Raw genomic sequence first — 21,942 nt, forward strand, 5'->3', positions numbered from 1 at the left:
TATCCTGAGTAACCTGTAATGGGTAAGCCTATTAAAGCAGTAAAGTAATTTCTTAAGTAATAAAATAACATTTGAAGCTGGTGTATGTCTTAGCTGACATGTGCATTATAATACTGTGAATCATGCACACTGAAACTCAAGAAGGATTTCTAAATATACGATATCATGAGCAAAACAGAAGATCCACTACAGATGATAGAGACCTTCTGGAAAGCAGAATGAACTTTTTTTTTTTTCCTTTTTTTTTTTTTTCTTTTCTTTTTTTCCTGGCACAAACAGTACGCCTCCTGTTATCACTGGTAAGTTTCTCAAAACAAGAATGTCTTTCAATATAAATACTTGAGGAGTCCTCTGGCTACGCGCCTCGCAGACCTGTAAGTCACAAATACTTTGAGGTGTGGGTCTCCTTTTTCAGTCTCTCGAAGGTGGCGACCTTCGGTCGCTGCCAAGCGCTGACGGGTCCGGACGCCCGGCCCGTCCCGCTGAGCGCGGCTGCAGCCGCAGCGCCGGGGACCCTCGGGGCCCCGCTCCAGCCGCTTCCCGGAATCTCCGAGGGGCGGTGACAGGGCCGGGGCGCGGGCGGGGCAGTCCTGCCGTGCCCCGCCGGCCCCCGGGAGCCGCTGCCGTTCCGTGCCGTGCCGTCCGAGGGCGTTTTGCAGCCTTAGGGAAGCCAGGGTGCCCCCTCCCCACTGAAGGCCGTGGAACATGGGTTTCCTGGGCAAGCTGGCGGCGCTGCCCAAACTTAGCGGTGCGGTGGCGGGCCGGGGCGGTGGTGCCTGGCGGCCGGGCCGGCCCTGTGCGGCCGTCCCGCTCCCGGCCCGGGCCACGGCCGCCCCCCGCCCGCCGCCCGGCGGCCGCGCCGCCTCCTCCCGGGCGCCCGGCAAGTACGAGGAAATTTTTCGGTCCTGCCTAGCGGAACCCGAGAAGGTCTGGGGAGAAGTAGCCGAGCAGATCCAGTGGTACAAGCCCTGGGTCCGGACCCTGGAGAGGGACAGCCTGGGCAGCGCCTCCTGGTGAGTGGCCGAGTGCCCCGGAGCCGTGCGGAGGCGGGCGCGGCCGGGCCCGGCGGGCTCAGCTCGGCTCCAGCGGGGGGAGAGCACTGCCTGCCCGGGGGCTGCGGGGCGCCGGGCTGCGGGTCGTGTGCTCACCACAGAGCTATCCCAGCGTCTTGCTGGGATTGTCGGTGTGCCGTCGCTGTCGGAGGAGACGGCTGCGGAGCTTGAAGAAGTTCAATGATTACACTTGATTAATGATTAAAAGCAGCATGGAGCGTGTTGGGGTGAGGGCATGTTAGCGTGCACTCTGGCAGGTGTGACATGTGCCTGTGTGAGTCCGTGTGTGGCTGAATGGTGTGGATGAGTGCGCCTGATGCTCCCCATCCCACCCTTTTTGGGTCGGAATTGGCAACAGGCTGTCGTGAACATGGGAAACCTTGCTTCAGATGCCAGGGAAGTCAGGCATATGAAAATACAGCTGTATAAAAAATGTGGCTTTCGGGAGTGTTTAATCTCAGATAGTGTCTAAGTAGGTTATAATTTAGACGTGTTTAAGGTAATGTTTGGCAAAGGCACTGGCGTTGTAATATATATCTTCATCAGTGAATGGTGAACTATCCTAAGACAGAGCATGGTGTCCTTCTTATAAATTACTAGATAGGATTTTCAATACTTTCTCAAAGGTAATGTTAAAATTTCGTATGCCCAACAGGCACCTTTGCCTCTTTTTAAGCAAGTTTACCTCATGCTCTTGGGTCTTTTCTCAAGAAGAAGCAGATGCAGAATATAAAAGGCATTGTAGGATAAGGGTCATCTTTGTTTGGCACAGCAATGTCCTTTGCCCTTTTTGTGTTTTCCTGTTTTTTTGATTAAAAATGCTAGTAGTTATAAAAAATATAATTAAAAGCATTAATAATTCTCAAATCTGTGCAAATTAAAAGATAGAGAGCCAGTGGAGTGGAGCTGGGTTTCTTATTGGTGTCTGATATCATTGCTTGACACCACTAGTAGTAAAAAATTATGTCTTAAGCTAAATTATAAGTAACACTGAGTCATAATGGACTGTGTAACAGTGGATAGATAGGGTCCTTGAGACTTTGATCTCAAGGTCATGGCACTATTCAGAATAGGGTCCTTGAGATTTGTATCTCAAGGTCATGGCACTATTCAGAATAGGGTCCTTGAGACTTGTATCTCAAGGTCATGGCACTATTCAGAATAGGGTCCTTGAGACTTGTATCTCAAGGTCATGGCACTATTCAGAAAGTCCAGGTAGGATTGCCTGTATAATTAGGGTGTAGAAATGAGTGTAGAGAACAAGTCCTATGGGGAGCTGCTGAGGGTGCTGGGATTGTTCAGCCTGGAGAAAAGGAAGATCAGGGGAGACCTTATCACTCTCTATAACTACATAAAAGGAGGTTGTAGCCAGCTGGGGGTCAGCCTCTTCTCCCAAGTAACAAGTGATAGGACCTTAAGAGGGAATGGCCTCAAGTTGCACCAAGGGAGGTTTAGGTATTGGGATTATTGCGTATCAGGAAAAATGTCCTCACTAGAAAGATTCTCAAGCATTAGAACAGGCTGCCCTGAAGGAACTACTAAACCTGGAGGTATTTAAAAATTGTGTAGATGTGGTACATATGTGTAGATGTACAAACAAAGTGTAGTGGTGGACATGGTAGTGCTGTGTTTAATGGTTGGACTTGATGATCTTGAGGTCTTTTCCAACCTAATTGGTTCTGTGATCTTGTGATTAAAGACCAGTAATTCATTCACTGTGGCATTCCCAAACAGTGTAATGAAATCAGTACAGTGGTTATGTTTGAAGGACTAAGGAATGAGAATATTATACATGCAAATGAACATAGCTTTGTTATCAGATTCTGTCAAACAAGTGTGGTTTGATTTGCTGAGTAGGATAAACTTGTTTGTTTAAAGTAACACATGCATTTGTAAAGCATTACTTCTCAGGTGGAAGTTATTTCACCTTACGAGAGGGAAAAATGGACGTTTCATTGTCTGAAGTCAGATTTGTCTTCCAAGCTCTTTTCTAGCCTCACTTTCAAACTTTCATCTTTCCTCCTTTGTGGATGTAGAAACCAAAATTATCATGTAAATGTGGGCAAATACCTGAAGGGAGGTTTTACAGTAGACAGAGCCAGACTCTTTTCAGTGATGTTCAATGACAGGACCAGAAGCAACGAGCACAAACTAAAGCAGTCATGTTCCCTTTTTAATATGAGGGTGACTGAGCACTGGCACAGAGCTGGTTGTGGAACCTCCATCCCTGGAGATATTAAAATGTCATCTGGACATGAGGCTGGTCTACTGTCTCCAGGCTGACCTTGTAGAAGCCTAGAAGATACATGGGGTAATGTGTATGTCTCAAACACCCATAGCCAGAGAGCTGTGGAGCCACCCAAGGATTGTGGGTAATAATAATACAGAGAAAGAGCAGGCTGGAGAAGGGGGCCATACAGAGGTAGGGCAGTACTTTTCTGGGGTAAATGTCCTTGTTCTTGCTCCTGGAGATAAGCACAACATGGTACAGGGCAGGAAGAAGGTTGAGAAATGAGCATGGACTGTAGAGAGATCAGGAGCACCGAAGACTACTGAAGCCCTCTGACCCATTTTCAGAAAGGTCTAGAAGAATGGATGGTGCATGCTAACTGCTTTGCATAGAAAACAAGAAACTTATCTATAGAATGGCACCCCCACAAAGCTCAGGTGCCTGTGTGCCTCAGATCTCTGGATAGATCATCCAGCTGATGAGCTGGATCAGCACTGGAGCCAGGACTGGTGATCTTTTCTTTCTTGTTTTCTTTCTCTCTTCCCCTCTTTATGTCATCTCTCTCTTTTACCTTGCACCCTGCCTTTTTCCAAAACCCACTGCCATGTTAGGGTATAGGCACTATAGGGTATCAGGGACTAACACAGATTTCCATACAAAATGTGTGGACTTTACTAATAAAACTTAGTAAGTTTTTACAGGTCCACTGACTTTTGTAATTCTTTTTGACCATAAGCATTTCTGAATCTTAGGTTCTGCCTTCTCCTTAAGGGTGGGATGCCACAGACCTGTCTGAGCAGGTGTCCTCCAGAGGTCCCTTCCAACGTCAGGCCAGTTTGTGATTCTGTGACATTATACAAAGATGCATGTCTGACGACTCAGCATCAGGCTGTAATTGTTTGTATGCCAGGTACCTGTTGTTCTGTGGATAATAAAAAATTCAAGCAATTCAAATTTGTATACACAAATGCCTTGATGTGCAACATGCAGTTTTATTTATTTAAGTTCACTTTAAATGATAACAGGCTGTATATGATAGAGATGTACTTTAAAGATGTACTTTAATGCCTCTGAAATCCCCAATAGTTACTAGCAGTCAGTGTGCTCAGCAGGGTGACAGATGGGCAAGTTCTTTGAATATAAGAGAGAGAGAACATAGAAGAGTTTCCTCTCCAGAGGACAGGCTGAAGAGAAAACAGACAACGGAACTCAGCTGAGAAAGGGGCCAGGCGTCCAAGCAAAAACATAGGTTCCTGGCTTAACAGGGTAAAAATGGAGTTCTGGGTCAGAGGTTTACCTTGGAATCTGTTTATGGGGACCTGAAAAATAGTATTAAAAAGTTCATGTATGTGCATCTTGAGTTAGAATTTGTTTCCTCTTTTGGAGACATTTTATTAGATCAATTGGAAATACCACTTCTTTTCAATACCTTTATTTTTGGTTGCAAAACCTGAGATGTACAGAAGCAGATGCTTTTCATATATTTTCCAGTGTAGTCTGCTTCAACTGAAGAAGTTGAAGGAGGCTGTTACTGTATTCAGAATGTAGGCATAAGGCAATTCTTCGTCCCTAAATAATGTAAGAGCATGAAAGCAACTTGCAACATGCCCCAGTGTGTTTTCTTCACTCTCTGCCATTGGAAATACCAGTATGTCAGTGGAATGCAAAATGATTTCTAGAAAATCAGTGATCAGTGTCACCATCCCCTGACTTGTTTTTTTGAAGCAGTAATCCCAGGTACTGTTCTAAACTGCATCAGTGGCTGATACAGCACAAAACATCTGGTTTTGCCTACATGAAAAATAATAAGAGCTATGAAGGATGGTTGCTCAATAAAAGGATGAAGGAATTGAAATTGTTGATCTAAAAGCCAAAATGGAGACCTAGGTTTTAAACCACATAGAATTTGGTAAAGAAGTTGAAGGAAAAACTTCCTTGAGTTGGCTTTGAACAGGTCAAAACTGTCTTCAGTTGCAACATGGGAAACATAGTCTTTAGGTGTTAGGGAGAAAAATCTTTTTAATGCTGAAGTTGGTGAAACACTTGAACAGATTAGTTTGGAATCTTGTGGAATGCCAGTTAAAAGGGTTAAAACAAGTATTTGTTTAGGAATGTGGAAACTGTTTTCTCTAACATGTGCAGGCAGAGGGCAATTTTGCAACATATGTTTTTCCTCTGATGCTAAGACATATGTGCAATATATAATCCCCTTTGAATTTTGGAAATGTTGCCCAGATTGCTATTCAGATGTTACTTACACTTTTAAAACTGTGTCAGGGTCATTTTACATAATAATATCTCAAATTATTTGATATTGTGTAACATTTTATTCAGCTTCTACTCTCATTTAATGTAAAAAAGTGAATGTCTGCTTTTTTGATCCTATCAGAACCTCTTTCCTTCTCAACAGGGTAACAAAGCTGTCATCACACCTTCCAGATAGTTAGGTTTTTGATTAAATGCATAGTTATAGCTCTTTCACACCCTTGTTTGTAAGTGATTGCTAAAAATTCATGTTGATGTTGCCATGTATATTTAGAAGAACCAAAGCTCTCATGCCTGCTCATGTTTTGACCATTTAAAGTGAATATGCATGGCCCAGGTCATGTGTTCCCTTGATAATATCATCCTGCAGTGATTTGGTAGAAAAATCTGAATCTTACACAACTTTTATGACAGTAATACAGAGTTTTTCTGTATTATGTGAAACAATTCCAGATCCTTTATTGTTCATATTGTTTTCCTTTTAGGGGAAGGGTTTTGTAGACTTTTGTACAGGATGGTTTGTGACGTTGATGGTCCCCCCACTTTCTCCTTATTAATGGCATTGTAAAGGAGTTGCAGTAGGATAACTGAATCCTAAACATCCTAACTGGTTTTAATTTCATAATTGCCATTTTTAGACAATAAAGATTATCTCATAGTGTATGGATATAAAAGTAATATATAAGATATCCCGATTTAAAGCACTCCTTTACTAAACACGAGAAGTGAAGAAAGAAATACTGTTTTTAACTAGTAAGTTAAGTAAGTTACTTTAGGCCATCTGTTATTTCTAATTGCATTATAATAATATGTTACCACTGTACAGGTGTCCATAGAGCCTTTTGGAAACTCTTAACTGTGTGTTTTTCGTATTTTGCTATTTTTGCTGCACAGATATACATGCAGATAGAAAAACAAACAAAGAGGGCATGATTTAGTGTGAACTTTAACTTTTAGGTGCTGTGTCATCTTCCAGTAAATAGAATTGTCTTTGTATCCGGTATCTTCTGTATTTTTGTACTTTGAGGATTATGCTGCAATTGAATTTTCTTTTTCTATGTAAAATTACTAGAAAAGCGAAATGTAAGTTTGTGAAATGTTTTTTCATTAATTGGAAGATAAGAGTTCTCTGTAAATGTCTAACTATTGAAGAGGCTATGACTCATATGAATTTACAGAAAATTTTGAGTCTGTGATACAAAAGTGTTCTCAAATGCATTGTAATCATATGATCTTATATCTTGGGATGCCTTTAATTTAGCTACAGATGCTTGTATGTTTAACTGTTTTTGCCAAGAGATGAATAAGACTATTTTGAGTCCTGAACCTGTTCTCCTTGGAAAGGGTGTGTGTGTGTGCCAGTACAAAGTAGGATAATAGCATGTTTTCATAATGTCAAATTAATTTATGTGAATTTATGCTTTTTCTGTGATACCATACATATAAAATCAGAGTGATTAATGCAAAGTTAAACCAAGACCAAGTTTAGCAGATTCTTAAGTCAGTTAAGTTACAGTACTTTAACGTCTCTATTTTCACTAATAGTTGTATTTAGCTTCTTGAGTCAATCATGAGGTTACAGAATAAAAAAGAACTTCCTGAAGTGAGTATAATGTTTTGACAACTATGCTTTAATTGAATGCTCTCATTCCTTAAAAGAAAAACACAAAATGATGGGGAAAAAAAGAGTTCTTAGTTTGGAAGGCTAGCTATTTCATACTTCATACTTATTTTGTAGGTTTGTAGGTGGAGAGCTGAATATCTGTTACAACGCTGTAGATCGTCATGTTGAGAATGGACGAGGAGACCAAATTGCCATTATTTATGACAGTCCTGTAACAAATACCAAAGAGAAAATAACATATAAGGAACTTTTGGAACAGGTATGTTTCAGAATAACCTTGTTAATGAGAAGGGGCGGTAAATATTGCATAGTAGGTAGATACCAGAGAGGTAGAAATTACCTACCTCACTAGTATACTTCTTTTGCTGTGCTCAGTATTGATTTATAAGCTTACTATGTCTGCCAAATTATACTGCATCTAACAGGTTTTGAAATTCCTCCATTTCCTCTTTTTCTTTTATAGTTTAATCATTTTTCCCCTGGTTGGTTAAATTTTTAACTTGTCTGTATTTGATTTCATTTTCTTTTCCCCTAACAGATCTTAATTAAAAGGTTAATCATAGCATTAGTTAAGTCTCTTGACAGTTGCTGTGGTGAGCAAAAGTACAGTTCCATAGAAGTGAAGTGTGTAGCTTGGCTGTTGCTGCGCATAACTGAGTGTAAGCTTAAATGAAATTTAACTGGGGAAACTCCATAGAAAGCTGCATCACCTGCCCCTATGTAGGTGTCATGAGGGTGCTGGTGGCCCTTCTGTCTGGAAGGTGTGTGGATTTTGACTTTCCTGGTGGCTGAGGTAGCTTACTCCTGATGAGATGGGGCTGATGCAGAAGTGGACAATTCACATTCAGATTTACTCTGTGCCTCCCCATGGGTTGTTGCTGCCCTGGGTGTTTGCAGTCTGCCCCATTGAAAGTTCTTGGCTCTCAGGGCTGTCTGCTGGATGTGGGCTCATGCTGCTACTGTTGTTTAGTTGCCTTTTTTCTTCCAGTTACATGTAGCAGTTGAACTTAAAATTGAGTACAAAGGAGTGTTGGAGTTGGACTCGTATTCTTCTTCAATGTGTTTCAATGTGCAAGATGAATTACTTTGAATGTAACACACTCACTGTACTTAAGATATACATGTAGTGTCTGGAGTAATGTGGACCTGTGGTTTAAATTGTGAAATGAGGTCAGAATACAGTAATTCTGTTTGTGAGGGGTTTATCACTGTTGCAAGAAAAGAGAAGTCATACAACTACAAAGAAATTATAAGCTTGTTATGCATTCTACCTTTTAAGGAAAATATAGAAAACATGTAGTCCTTACCAGTTTTCTATCTATGTGGACACAAGTCCAAAAAACAAACATGACATACAGTATGCTGGAGCTGAAACAACTAACTTTGGTGTTTTAATGAGTCAGAAGGCTTTGAAAGGATCCAGCTCCTTATCTAATTTTATTTATACTGGTATATATATATATATAAGTATAATCAAAATTTTATATATACAATATTTGTGTCATTTGCCTTCAATAATTATGATATATATGCAATATATATGCAAATAGATGTGTATATATGAAATCAATCTGTATATACACATTGCATATAATACTTGGTTAACTTTAATGCAACATTTTAATGTAAATTATCTTAAGTGAACTTGCTTGGTAGAAATTTCCCCTGAAAATATCTTGAGCAATAGCCTTTTTTCTGCTTTTTAAGCTTGATATTATATTAAGTCTCATAAGTTTATGCCTCTATAAGAGTATTAATAGTCTTAAGATGTGGTGAATTTGTGCAAAGTGAGAAAATTTTGTTAGTTGACATACACATCCTTTCATCTACATTTCTTCTTATAGAGCATTGGCAATCCAAGTGGAAGAACTGGTTTAAATTTTCTGGGGTATGTAGTAGTACTCACTCAGAAGTTCATTATAATCCTGCTGGAGGCTGAGTCCTATCTAATACTATTTCTGAATTCTCTACAGATTGCTCTTAATCAAAAGCAAATAAATGTGAAAGGCAATATTTGATATTAATAGCTTGTCTGTTGAAGCTTTCTGGTCCACTTAAGTATAGTAAGTTTAATTTGGTAGTTTAATCTGCTAGCTACCAGACTCCTGAAAACAAAAGTAACAAAGAGATCTGCTGAAAATGGGATGTAGGCTGTTGTATTTTTTTCATGGATTTTGCCAGTCTAGGAGAGTTTAGCTTGCATTGATGGATTCTATGCTTGTGTGTCCCAGCCACTGTTCAACCCAGGAAGGTTTGGAATTCCTCTTTCGAGCATTTTGAATGGGATTTCTGGTTTTGCATCTTTTAAGACGAATTCTTTTAGCATGGACCAAAACTGCTTTTGGTAACTGCTAGGACTTCAGAACTGAATGACTTAGAAACCTTAGCTGCTGATACAGCTGTAGTATTTGGTTGCTGGGTAAAAGTAAAACCATGCTCACTGGGTCCATGCATTTGATAGAAGTGTAATTTATGCTCTGGTCTTCCAAACTGTTAGCCTGCTTGAGTTTCTTATTATATCGCTTGGTCTCAAGTGATTTTATTACTGAAATGTCAAATATATTAAAGAGAGTGAGCAGTCTTAAACTTGAAGAAAAGTGGAGAAATAACATGTTAGTTTTTGAGTGATAAAGTACACTACACTGTATTAATGTAAATCATAAATGACAACACATTGTAGCAAAGTGGAAGGTTTCATGGCTTTTATTAACAGTTTAATGAAATGTCAGTACTCACTTTTCCACCCTCCCCTTTTTTTTTAGAATGAGTGATTGCTTGGATGTTTCAGGGCTACCACATCAATCTGAAGGGCAATGTAAACCTGCTTTACAATATTCCCCTGTCTTCCAAATAGTTGCAGATAGAGACAGTGTTTTATTGTATAGTCCAAATGTTCCCTGTCTGTCAGAAGGATGAAGAAAAGGGCACAAGGAAAATCATAGACACTCGTGTATTTTATTGGATTGTTGCCTTCAGTGACATGACAGTCTTTAGGGCAGGGAAGTCAGGTGCAGAAAAGTGATTACTGGGTTTGCACAGCTGACATGTAGTTCCTGTCTGCAGTATGCTGTACACACGTTCTGCTTTAAATGCAATTTAGCTATGATAGATTTCAATAAAGATTATCTAAGTACATTCAGATCTCTTTGCTGTCTCTCTCCTATACCCAGGAACCAGTTATATAGCTTGTTTACAGGCACTGTGAGTCTTCTATTACAAAATTACTAATTATGATCATTAAATAATGTCTTTTTCCTGTAACAGGCAAACATTTCCTTTTTCATAATTATGAAAAATTATTTATGAAATAATGATAATTAATAATAATAATAATACTTGTCCATTGTGTTTAAGTATTTATTGTCCACTGTCCACACTTACAGTGACTGTAAAAATACTCATTAAATGTTATTTTCATTGCCTCTGGCCTTTTTGGCAACACTCTGCTTGAGAGTCACAAGCAGGGAAGATAATGATTAGCTTTTTTGTTTCTTTGAGAGAAGGTGATGTTAGTTCTGTGTTTGAAGATTTTAATGTTTTCACACTGGGAAGTGCAGAAAAGTAATTTACCTTTAGAAGTAGAGTTGCTATCTTTATTTACAATTACTTTTCACTAATTATACCTAGAAATGACTGTAAATGCTGGTGGTATGGCAATAAATGCTAGCTTTATACATGTCCAGTCTTTGTTTTTTGTTGAGTTTTGATAGTGTATATCAGTTCTATATGATCTTGATAGGTATTAATAAGTCTAGCATTAAAGATATTTTCTCTTGAAAATCAGTAATATTTAAAATAAGAGATCTATTCCATACAAATCATATTTGTATTCCATACAAATCATACGTAAGTCTGTGTGAGTTTTCAGCTTGGTGTGGTGATGATTTTGCCTTACAAATATGTTCTTTCTTGTGGTTGAAAATAACAGCACAGATTTATGCAATGCCTATTGAAAATGGAACTTATGCAGTATCTTCTGATGCAAGAGCCTGCTTGGGGCTTCTGTGTTTCCATTTTCTTAAATCCTTGGGGAGAATGTAGAAATGTGCTGTTTGATTGTGGATGAGCTGTGAATTTAATGCAAAGATAGAGCAGATGCTCCTGGAGCTTCTGGATGTTACTGTCTCAGGGTACTGAAAGTCTGAACATGTATTTCCACTGAAGAGAGAAACAGTGAAGTGGGAGATGGATATATAAGAGCAATAAGGGAGCAGAGGTGCAGGAAATAATGTCATTAGGTGGAGAGGTACAACAGTAGAAAAGAGCACTTAAAACCAGTAGTGGGCCTTTGATATGCATGGAGTGATCCATGATGCTTCATCGCTTGGATGAGTACATCACCATAGCTGATTTAGTATTGGTTATTTTTAGATGTCCTTACTGCATATGAAGAAGTTTATGTCCTTTTCAATATATTTATGAGGATTCTAGGACTGAATGTAGTTGCTCTTTAGAAAGAGAAAACTCAAAATTTTAAATACTGTAAAAGAAAGCATTTCTTTCAGAAGATGCCACATTGCCATGCCACAACAAGCAGGTTGGGAAAATTTCACAATGCTTGTCACAGGCTCCCATGCTCACTATAATCCAACTAAGGATGTGGTAAATACTAATGAAATATTCAGTACTACTTTTGTGGCCAAATATTGTGTACTGTCAAAGTAATAAATATTTTCTCATAGTGTTACAGGGGCATTGCTGCTGATCAGTCTATTGCGTTTCTTGAGTTCCAGTTGTTTGCTGCTGTACATAGTCACTCTTAGGTTTCTGCATAGCAAAAATGAAAATCTGACAATGAGAGCAAAAATTGATTTTAAACCTAGATATTTAAACCTAGATAACACTCTGAATTTGTGTTTCCCTTTGGTTCGGAGTATAATGTCTCTTGTCTCAGATTGAGAAGTTTATGACACTATGTAAAGAAAATATTACTACATATTGATTTGTGTTTCAAAGTTAGGTAGTAAGGACAGAACTCACATTATGAAATTACATGTTTACATTCATTCTTAAGAGCTAAAATTGAGAAATATAAACTGTTACCTGAATAAAAGAATAACTGGTAGACTCTAATTTAAAAACTTGCTAGACATTGCTATTGATTTTTTTGGCTGTACTGACTACAATAATTGGTCTCCTTCCATTTTTATTTTACAAAAGAAAAATATATTAGTAGGTTTTTTGCAAGAAAGAAAACGTATTAAATTTACTGAAGCTTGATTACATAACATCAACTTTCTTTATCATACTGGCTTGTCTCTTTGATGTTGTGCATCTGTTGACTGTATGAAAGTTTTTTGTAATGGAGCAACAGCAGATCTGAAGAAACTTTAAATATGAATGTTTTGTCAGTACAGGTCTCCAAGTTAGCTGATGTCATGATCAAACATGGTGTGAAGAAAGGAGATCGTGTGGTCATCTACATGCCCATGATTCCACAGACAGTGTACTGTATGCTGGCTTGTGCGAGAATAGGAGCCATCCATAGCCTGATTTTTGGTGGATTTGCATCTAAAGAGCTTTCAGTTCGCATTGATCATGCAAAGGTAATAACCTCTTTGAAGCAACAAACACCATTGTGTTAGTTACTCCTGTTCATCAATGTCAAAAACCTGTTGTTTGGATTTTTTCCCAGACAGGATAACATTTATCTTTGTGTGGCACACAGTTTATTTATAATACCTATTGTTGCAATATGAGCAAAGTACTATGTGTGTGCTGAGGTTGATACTTGTGTAGCAGACACCAAGTGAGTAATTATGACCACTTCTACAAAAGCAGGAATTTAACACACTGTTGTTTGTGTAGATTGTACTTTCTTCTCATGTTTCTCAATCTTTTTCTACAAAGCATCTCTTTAATATTGGCTTTTGGTTCAGCATTTTCATCAACTGTATGAGGAAAATTCTGCCAACCATAAGTGATTTCACTGGCTTTTCTGATGTTTAGGCATATTAGGTAGTTAATTTTTTCAGCTGTGTTATGATTTAGGAATGGTACTCCCCAATTTATTGTTCTCATGGAAATACTCCAAACCTTATGTTGCTTGCTCACTGCTCCCTCTTCCTCCCTGTGGTGGGATGAAGAGGAAAATTGAAATAACTGACAGTAACAGCAACAATATTCATAGCAGAGTGTACAAGAGAGGCAAATCATTCACACTACCCCACTACACCCTCCAGAAAGCACCCATCCCTCTTGACAGCTATGGAAACTGTTGCCCTAAATAAGTGACTGTGCTGATTACATAATGAATAGAGATGAATGCTTTAAAGGCTCCTGTGTTTGGCATAAGTTGAGCTTATTTATAAAGTGTTATGATGTCTGTGTTACTGAAATGAAAATAGTAGTTGACTATTCTTAGTACCTTATATAGGCATATTAGTAGCTTGTGTATGCATAGTTTCAAACAAGCTAACAATGAAATAGCCTTTTCTTTTTTTCCACTAGGGAAAAAGGTAAAGTCTTTTGTCACCTTGATCAGTCACTTGAAGCATTCAGACTCTCTGTGGTAGCCATCTTATCATTGAATAATGTTGCTTAGATGTATAAACCAGAACAGGTTTTTGTGTAGGGTTCAAGTCTCCAGGATCTGTGGAACTTTCATGTAGATTTCTGTGTGCAGAAGTGCTTTTCAGATTACTGAAGTTTCAGTTTTATAAATATCTGTAAATAGAGAGTTGAATGCATTTCCCCTCTCTTCTTGATGCTTTAACAAAGATGTTAATAAAATGGCCAAAATGGTTTGTTGGAATGATGAAAAAAGGCTAACGACAGCTCTCTAGTTTTCCCTTTCTTCCCACTTACCCATTTTTAACAAGCTATAAAATAATGTAGAAGAAAAAATTAGAAGCTTTAAAAATGGAGGTTGCTACAAATACAAATCATCTAGCATGTTTACTTTTAGAGTATTTTGCAATTATTGGCTAATTAATCCCAGTGATTTTCCCCCAGGGGATAAAAGGGAGAGAGCACAATAATCATAATCCTTGCTTCATGCATTAAAATTAAAAGAAAGAAAAAATTTAAATTTTTTACCCAAGGTCATGTAGCAACTCTTTGGAAGGACAAGACAAAGGGCAAGCTATATAATTATTAGCTGCAAACCATGAACTAAGTCCTAATTTACATTGTCTTTTGGTTTCTTTAAAATGCAGTATTATGCATGATTTTTGGTCCATCTGATGTATAATTAAAATGTGAGTGAAGGAGGCATATCCTCAATCTAAGTTTCGAAACATGCCCCAATTTTCAGCATGATAAAGCTTTCATGATAAGTGAATTGCACACTCTTGAGGCTACCTGTAAGTACCTGTGATAGATGGTAAAAATGCTGAATAAATAAAGCAGTTGCACAATAACCTAACCTTTTTATTAGGCTTTTATTTGAATGGGTTTAGATGCTGCAGTACAGGACCTGATATTGGTAAAATTAATTAGAGTGTTAAAGATGTGCAGTGGAAAGCTGGCTGTACGATGGTCTTGTAGAAGAAAGATCAAACTTCATACTCTGTTGGAAAGTCTGAGTGAAAGAAATAACATGCACTGTCTAATGACTATGAAAAGGTACACTTGGCCAGCTTAGCTTAATTTATCTTGAATTTTAAATAGGTCTGGGAATGCTGCAAAGTCCTGCAGCTGGTAATTTCTGCTTGTGTCAGGTGTTGGCAGTTACAGGCATTCTGCAGTGAATTGTGATGAAGGGATACAGAGCATGAAAACAGGATTTTTTGTCATCTTTTCTTTTACTTGAGTCTGGGAATATATAATTTGTAATATTAAAGCAATAGGGAGGTTCATACCATCATGGAACAGTTGGAAGGGACCTTTAAAGGTCATCTAGTCTGACTTCCCTGCAATGAGCAGGGCATGTTCAGATTGATCAGGTTGCTCAGAGCCCTGTCAAACCTGACATTGAATGTTCCCAGGGGTGTTCCCATGTATCATCTCTTTGAGCAATCTGTGCCAGTATTTCACCACCCTCATTGCAAAAAATGTCATCCTTATATCTAGTTTAAATATACCCTCTTATAGTTTAATACCATTACCTCTTTGTCCCATTGCATCAGACATTGCTCATGTCCAGCTTTTCATCCACCAGAATCCCAAGTCCTTCGTGGCAGGGCTACTGTCAATCCCTTCATTCCCCAGAGTGCACTGCTTTTTGGAATGCTTGGCATGGCACAGGTGCAGGACCTTGCACTTGTGCCCTGTTGAACCTCATTACGTTGTCATGGGCCTACTCCTTGAGCTTGTTCATGTTCTTCTGGATGGCATCCCCTCCTTCAGGAGTGTCAGCTGCATCACTTGAAGAGTATTAGAGAGTATAGAAGAATTTGTAGGATTCCTTACAACAGAATAAAAATGTTGGTCTTGTACCAGCATCTTGTACTACTGGGCCTTGCTTTAGCTCATTTCTACTTCATAACGTTGCTGGTTTTTTTTTCTATAGCTCACTATCTATGTAATTTGTTCTCCAGCAGACCATTGAACTCTCTCTTCAAACTTGTTCTATTTCTATCTAATCTTAACATATAGGACTGCATGGAGCCACAGAAGAGGTAGGAAATGGGTGTATGAAAGCAATATGGGAGCAAAGGTGCAGGGGAAATAATGTCATTAGGCAGAGAGAAGAAAAGAGCAGTTAAAACCAGTAGCGGGTCTTTGATTTGCCTGGAATAATCCATGATGCTTCTTGACTTTGGAAGTACATCACCTCAGCTGATTTAGTATTGGTTATTTTTAGATGTCCTTACTACATACAAGGCAGTTGATGAGCACAGGTGGGATCATCTACAAATTACTATAAAGCTAGTGATAACAAGAGTCTTTCATCTCAACACTTGAATAGGACTGTGTATCTTTTGTTTACTACAGTCTGACTTCAGGGTGACCTCCCAATGAATTTTCAGCTTAACTGCATTGTATTGTATCATCTTCTATTAAATCAGTGCATTGCAAAAGAAAATCAATGAATGCTGAAATTTTAATTTTAATCCAGGATCTTTGTTTTGAATACACGCCAGTTAGGGATCTTTCCTGAATGACAGATTTGGACAGGAAACATTTTATTATTGTGCAAGAAAACAATTTAATCTGTGCTTTCTCTACTGAATTTGATTTAGCCTTAACTGTGACATTGTGGTTTATGCCTTCTTAATGGGATTTATGCTAATGCATACAATTAGTAAACTAGCTTGATCAAACTGAGCACCATATGATAAATACACCTCTAAAACTTCAAAACAATGGAGATTGAAGACTCACTCTTTTCCAAGCAAAATAGGTTCTAACACATAGTTTCTTTGGTGCTACCTTTTCTCTCCTGAAAAACAAAAAATAAAAATACTGATTTTTGGACCGAATTTAAAAGAGTTTCTATGCAGATTTTTTCACTTACATAAAAGCTGTGGTTAATTTATTGACAAAGATGTGAAATCTACATTTGGAAGCAGATATTAGTCTAAAAAGCCCTAGAACTGTACAAATCTGATTTTTAGTAATTTTGCACCCTCAGTCCTTCAACCATTTCTTGAAAAACTCCAGCCTTACTTCCCTCATGTGCCTTATGACTTTCACTTATTCTCTTCCTGTATTTCTAGTTTCCTGCCATCTCTTGTTCACCTTGTTTTCCCTCTTTCTTTTCTTTTCCATCCTGTGAATTTTATTGCAGGCTGTGAAAAAGCCAGCAAAGTTCTTCAGTTAGTATTGAAATGTGGAATTGGAAGCATTAGGTAGAAGGCAAAACAGTACAGCTAACTGTTGATATCACTGCACCATTCTTCCTTAGTGGAGGAGCTGAGATGGAGAGTGGTTTCTCTCTGTGCTCATTAATATTTGTGCAACTAATAAGAAGTTAATATTGTTGATACTCAAATGTGTTTGAAAATAGTGAAGTGTCAGAAGGTATTAATGTCCTTCCAAACAAAAAGCAGATGCATGGACAGTGAGATTACACAAGCTTGATTTACTCTAGAAAACTGATCTAAACTCTTGTGTCTAATTATATAAATTGTACGTATTGAATTTAATGGAAAATATTATTATGTTACGTATCTAAAATACATTGTAAATGTACATATTAACCATCTTCCTTTTTTTTAGCCCAAACTTATTGTAACAGCAAGTTTTGGAGTAGAACCAAAAAGGAAAGTGGAATATATATCTCTGCTAGAAGCAGCACTGGCAAGGGTACAGAGCAAACCTCATAAAGTTCTCGTTTACCAGCGACCTAATTTGGTGGGTGTACAGTTGTACTGCCTTTATGTTAACCTTCACTTATTTGTGTAGTGCATGTCCCTTTACTTTTTTGCAAAAATATTTTACTGTATCTATTGTAGTTTGCTTTTTAATTTTAAGGGTGAGCATTATATTAATAAAATTTATATACAAAATAGAACTAATGCAGTAGAGAGATTAGAGAAAATTGAGCAGTACTGTATAAGAATTTGAATAGTACATGTTTTTTGAATGAATTCCATTTATTCCATGTGGTTTTCTTTTGACAATTTTCTTATTTTTCAATGGGCAGGGCCATGTTCCTCTTACCAAAGGTCGTGATCTTGACTGGGAAGAAGAGCTTGCAAAAGCCCAGTGTTCAAAATGTGTCTCCATTCCCTCAGACCATCCACTTTATATTCTGTATACGTCTGGAACAACAGGTTTGCCCAAGGTAAAGGACTATCAGTAGTCTTAAGTGTCTGTGACCAACTATTTGCAGTTCCCCGTGAAAAAAAAAATTAATTGAAAAAGTTGAAAATGTTTGCCAGAGCACAATGCTGTAAATGATATGTATTCTACAAATGGTTTAATCTCATTTATTCACATTTCACTATTTTAAAGGCAGTGTCTAGGAATAAATAATGTTTTAAAATTTAAATAGTAGTAATATAAAGATAAGATGCATTTTCTTCAATTGTTTGTACAAAATAAACTTTTGAAGATAGCAGAATATCTTTTATTCAATGCTATCGTCTGTGTTTTAACTTTCTTAGATAAGCATAGTATAGTTACTTAATGACAAGACCAGTTAATATATCACTTGTGTGATAGCATTTGTTGCTGACTAATCTTGTTCATTATTTACATATTAGCTAATTGTCTTGTAGATAAGATGTGCTGAATGACATTACAGATTAAATGAAATAAAGCAGGTTCTGAACGCTTGTGTTACTGCACAGTTCTGAGTACATAATACCCTGAAAAGAGAAGTTTTGATTAAGTGAAAATTAACAAAGGGTATCCTTTGAAAATGTTTGCTTTTGGATGTAAATTAGTTTTAACAATGTATTTTTAAAGGATTGTATTTTAAAAGTTAACTCTCTGAGTGTTTGCCTGGTACTTAAAATGCTCATTTACAATGTGGAAGACAAGCTGAATATAATTTTCTGGCACTAGTCTTACCACCACTGATTCAGACACACACATCCTGGAGAGGAAAATTCTACTGCTAAAAAATTATTTAATGGTGTTGCCTAGAAAGTTCAGAATCTCTTAGGATGTAAGGGAAAACAAACATCAGTTTTGCTGAGAAAAATGTCTTCTTCTTTTACCTTCAATGTGGGACCTTGAAAGCAGCATATATATCCCAAATCCCAAACTGACAGTTTTTGTACTGTCAAAAAACCCAAGATAAAATCCTTTGTTACAACAGATATTTTCCTTGACTCAGTATCAATAGAGTGTCTCAGAGGTAATAGGTCTCCGAAGTTTGTTTCACTGTGTTGTCTCTGCAGAGAAAAATATAGATACCTTGAATCAATCACCCTTTCACAAGAGTGAGATTTTCAACTAGCAGTAAGCTGCAGTAAGTAACTCTCAGTGAATAAAATAACTTTTTTATTTATTTAAGTAACTTAATTTAAATGGCCATGCAGGTAAAACTTCTTGGTTATGACCATCCTAAAAAAACTTTTGTTGATCTCAGAACAGAGGCTAAGTTAGAAGCTGAGTTGGACAAAGACAACCTGCTGTCTGAAATTGGTGAAGTGTTTGTAAACCATTCTCTGCCTTAGCAATCTCCATTTTAATGAGTTAAGGTATCTCTGCAGTCCCTCATTTCTTGGATGAGGCCTGAAAATGCCTATTTCATTCTATTTAGTACATCAAGAGAATGTACCGTTCCTAGCACAGACAGCTGCATTGTAATGTCTGCTCACTGCATATTTGTTTGGTCCAGTGGGTTTCATCTGAATTTTAGTTCAGGACACCAGGACGTAATTTACTTAATTCTTTCTTCTAGAAATAATGTGCTAGAAGGTGATTGAATATATATTGAACATACTAATATTGCAAAATATGTCCAAAAGTTTCCTGTTAATGATGTTCCAGAGCTGGTTTTTGGTTTACCAAGATGCATGATGCTGTTGATAATCTCTCATTCTAATTTTCAAATCTCTCTTTTAGCTCAAAGGCTGGGGTAGTATTTGTTTAGCATTCATGTGTGCGCTTCAGGCTAGATAGTAGACTTTTATGAATATACTCTGACATCTTTAAAAAGAGTCAGGGCAGAAAGGGACATTTCAGGGAGTAATTCACCCCAGTTTTTTCAGGGATCATCTATTTTGCAGGTGTGAAGATGATACAGATAGAGTAGCCAATGAGTTTAAAATATGCCTAGCACTGGGATGGTACAGTTTAAGTGAGGTAAATACTTAAACTCTTATTTTTTGTCAGTATATATTGACTGAATATTTGTATAGCCAACTTTTATGAGAGAATTTTAGCTTTGTTAATTATCTTCTGAATGTTTGTTTGTTTTATTGTATGTTTGGGTTTTGTTTTCCAAAATTACTTCTTTAGTGGAGATGTTAGTATGTTCATGTTTGAATAGATGCTTTTCTTGAGTAAGAAGTATTGAAGTTGGACAACTTTAATTCCATTGCTGCTAAATCCTTAACATTTACTTGAACACAGCAATATGATTGTATCCTTTGAATCCTAAACTTAAAAACTTAAATACTCAAATTTTTTCATTTAGGGTGTTGTGAGACCAACTGGTGGCTATGCTGTTATGCTGAATTGGACCATGTCAGCTGTATATGGCCTCAAACCTGGTGAGGTAATTCTATTTAAATCTCATGTAAATGTTTTTTAATGCCTTGTATTACTCCTAACTATAATTTTGTTTATATTTCATTTTAGGTATGGTGGGCGGCTTCTGATTTAGGTTGGGTTGTTGGTCATTCCTACATTTGCTATGGACCTCTCCTTCATGGTAATACTACAGTTTTGTATGAGGTATGATTTTTTTAAGTCTTAAAAACCCCCTTTGGAAATGGCAGCATCTCCTCCAACTGATGATCCAGATGATCCTGTTTATGCCTGTCTATTCTTCATGCCACAGATATTTAAATTGTATGTGTATCTTCAGTGTTTATACTCTCCCACCTACTACAGTAATTTTTAAGGAAAACCTACCTCACTGTCCTTCAGGCTTGTCTATACTTGTGTGAAGGGTGATGGTTAGTGGCCCAAGGAACCCTGAAGCGACAGAACTAAAAATGGCAGATGGTGGAGTGTACCTTTGTTATTGATTAGGCTACCTTTATTTTGGAATTAGAGGGTGTTGTGTTTTGCATGTCTTGTGATGAAAAATACTTACTGGATCTTAGCTAGATGCAGTTGAGAGCTGTATGCTTGGAACCGGAACTTCTAAGAGTTGTCCCTTCTTTCCTCTCTACTGCTCAAGGAAACTGAACCCAAGATGCTGATGACATTTGGGACTTAGTCCTTCCCTTCAGGGGATGAAAACTAGTGGGGTGGAGAGGAGACTAGTCTAGTAGCAGAAATGCACATTGTAGACTCAAATATTGTATTAGTTTGAGTATTAATTACTATAGTCTAATTAATGTTTAAGTGCCTGATAGATGTTAATTAGATTCTTCATTCTAAAGGGATTAACTCAGCACTACCACAATAGTTAAGCAGAAGAGGAAAGCAGTGTAAGAAAATGGCCAAGTGCTTGCAGATAATAAAAAGACTTTGGTAGTTTTATAGTGACTGTTTTTGAACACTGACGATGTGCTAGGCCACATTAAAATTGTTGCATGAATTGTCAGAAGAGAATCACTGCAATGAAGAGGTTTTCATTCTAGCAGGTCAGGTGTAGAGTAAGCGAAGAAGGTATAGGAGGTGAAGTAAGGAGTCCTTTAGCATTTTCTGTTGTATAGTCATCTTAGAGTGAAGTTTTATCTCTATGTGAATGCACAGGGATCGATGTGATTATTGTCATTGTAAAGGTACCTCTGACTTTAATCTGCTTTGTGATTTTTTGCTCTTGGTGAGATCATTATTAAACAGAAATGGTACATTTCCATTTTTCTTCTCCCAGATGCCACTAATCAAGGCTTCAGACAGTGTTCATGACATAAGCATCATCTTTTTAGGGTTAATAATGGGAAGAAAAGGAAGGTGTCTGAACACAGGAATAAAAGTAATATTTACAAAGAGAACAGTGCATATTTTTTCCTCTGCTCAGAAGACTGTATTAAAGTAAATATTCAGAAATTTTTAGTTAAGTCTCCTAAATGGTTGCCTAATTATATATTTTGGGTTAGGGAGTATCACTCTTTAGCCATGGAGAAGAACATTACATTCCTTTTGCTTGTGGACAACCACTATTGAAAGTAAACTGTGCTGACTTTGTACCCTCACTACTTCAAGTGTTTTGTATATTTTTAAATTACTTAGGTGACAACTTGTCATTTAAAAAATTACTATGGAGATTATGCTACACCATTTTCTAGAAAGCAAAAATGATTAATTCTTTT

The 21,942-nt window shown here is 37.6% G+C and overlaps 1 protein-coding gene across 5 annotated transcripts in view; it reads left to right on the forward strand.

Moving 5' to 3' along the window:
• The first annotated feature begins 628 nt into the window (after positions 1–628).
• ACSS3 (acyl-CoA synthetase short chain family member 3) overlaps positions 629–21,942 on the forward strand; it is a 105,555-nt gene continuing 84,241 nt past the window's right edge. For 3 of the 5 annotated variants that reach the window (XR_010362149.1, XR_010362148.1, XM_064419619.1), the window contains exons 1-7: positions 629–1,013; positions 7,286–7,430; positions 12,529–12,717; positions 17,276–17,410; positions 17,703–17,843; positions 20,151–20,231; positions 20,315–20,410. Coding sequence is in view for 3 of the 5 variants with exons in the window: in XM_064419619.1 (XP_064275689.1) it covers positions 706–1,013; positions 7,286–7,430; positions 12,529–12,717; positions 17,276–17,410; positions 17,703–17,843; positions 20,151–20,231; positions 20,315–20,410 (1,095 nt within the window). In the remaining 2 variants the exon portion in view is untranslated. The remainder of the gene's footprint in view (positions 1,014–7,285; positions 7,431–12,528; positions 12,718–17,275; positions 17,411–17,702; positions 17,844–20,150; positions 20,232–20,314; positions 20,411–21,942) is intronic. The other 2 variants (XM_064419621.1, XM_064419620.1) reach the window with 2 other exon arrangements.

This window comes from Passer domesticus, chromosome 5 (genome assembly GCF_036417665.1).
Source record: "Passer domesticus isolate bPasDom1 chromosome 5, bPasDom1.hap1, whole genome shotgun sequence".
Classification (NCBI taxonomy): domain Eukaryota; kingdom Metazoa; phylum Chordata; class Aves; order Passeriformes; family Passeridae; genus Passer; species Passer domesticus.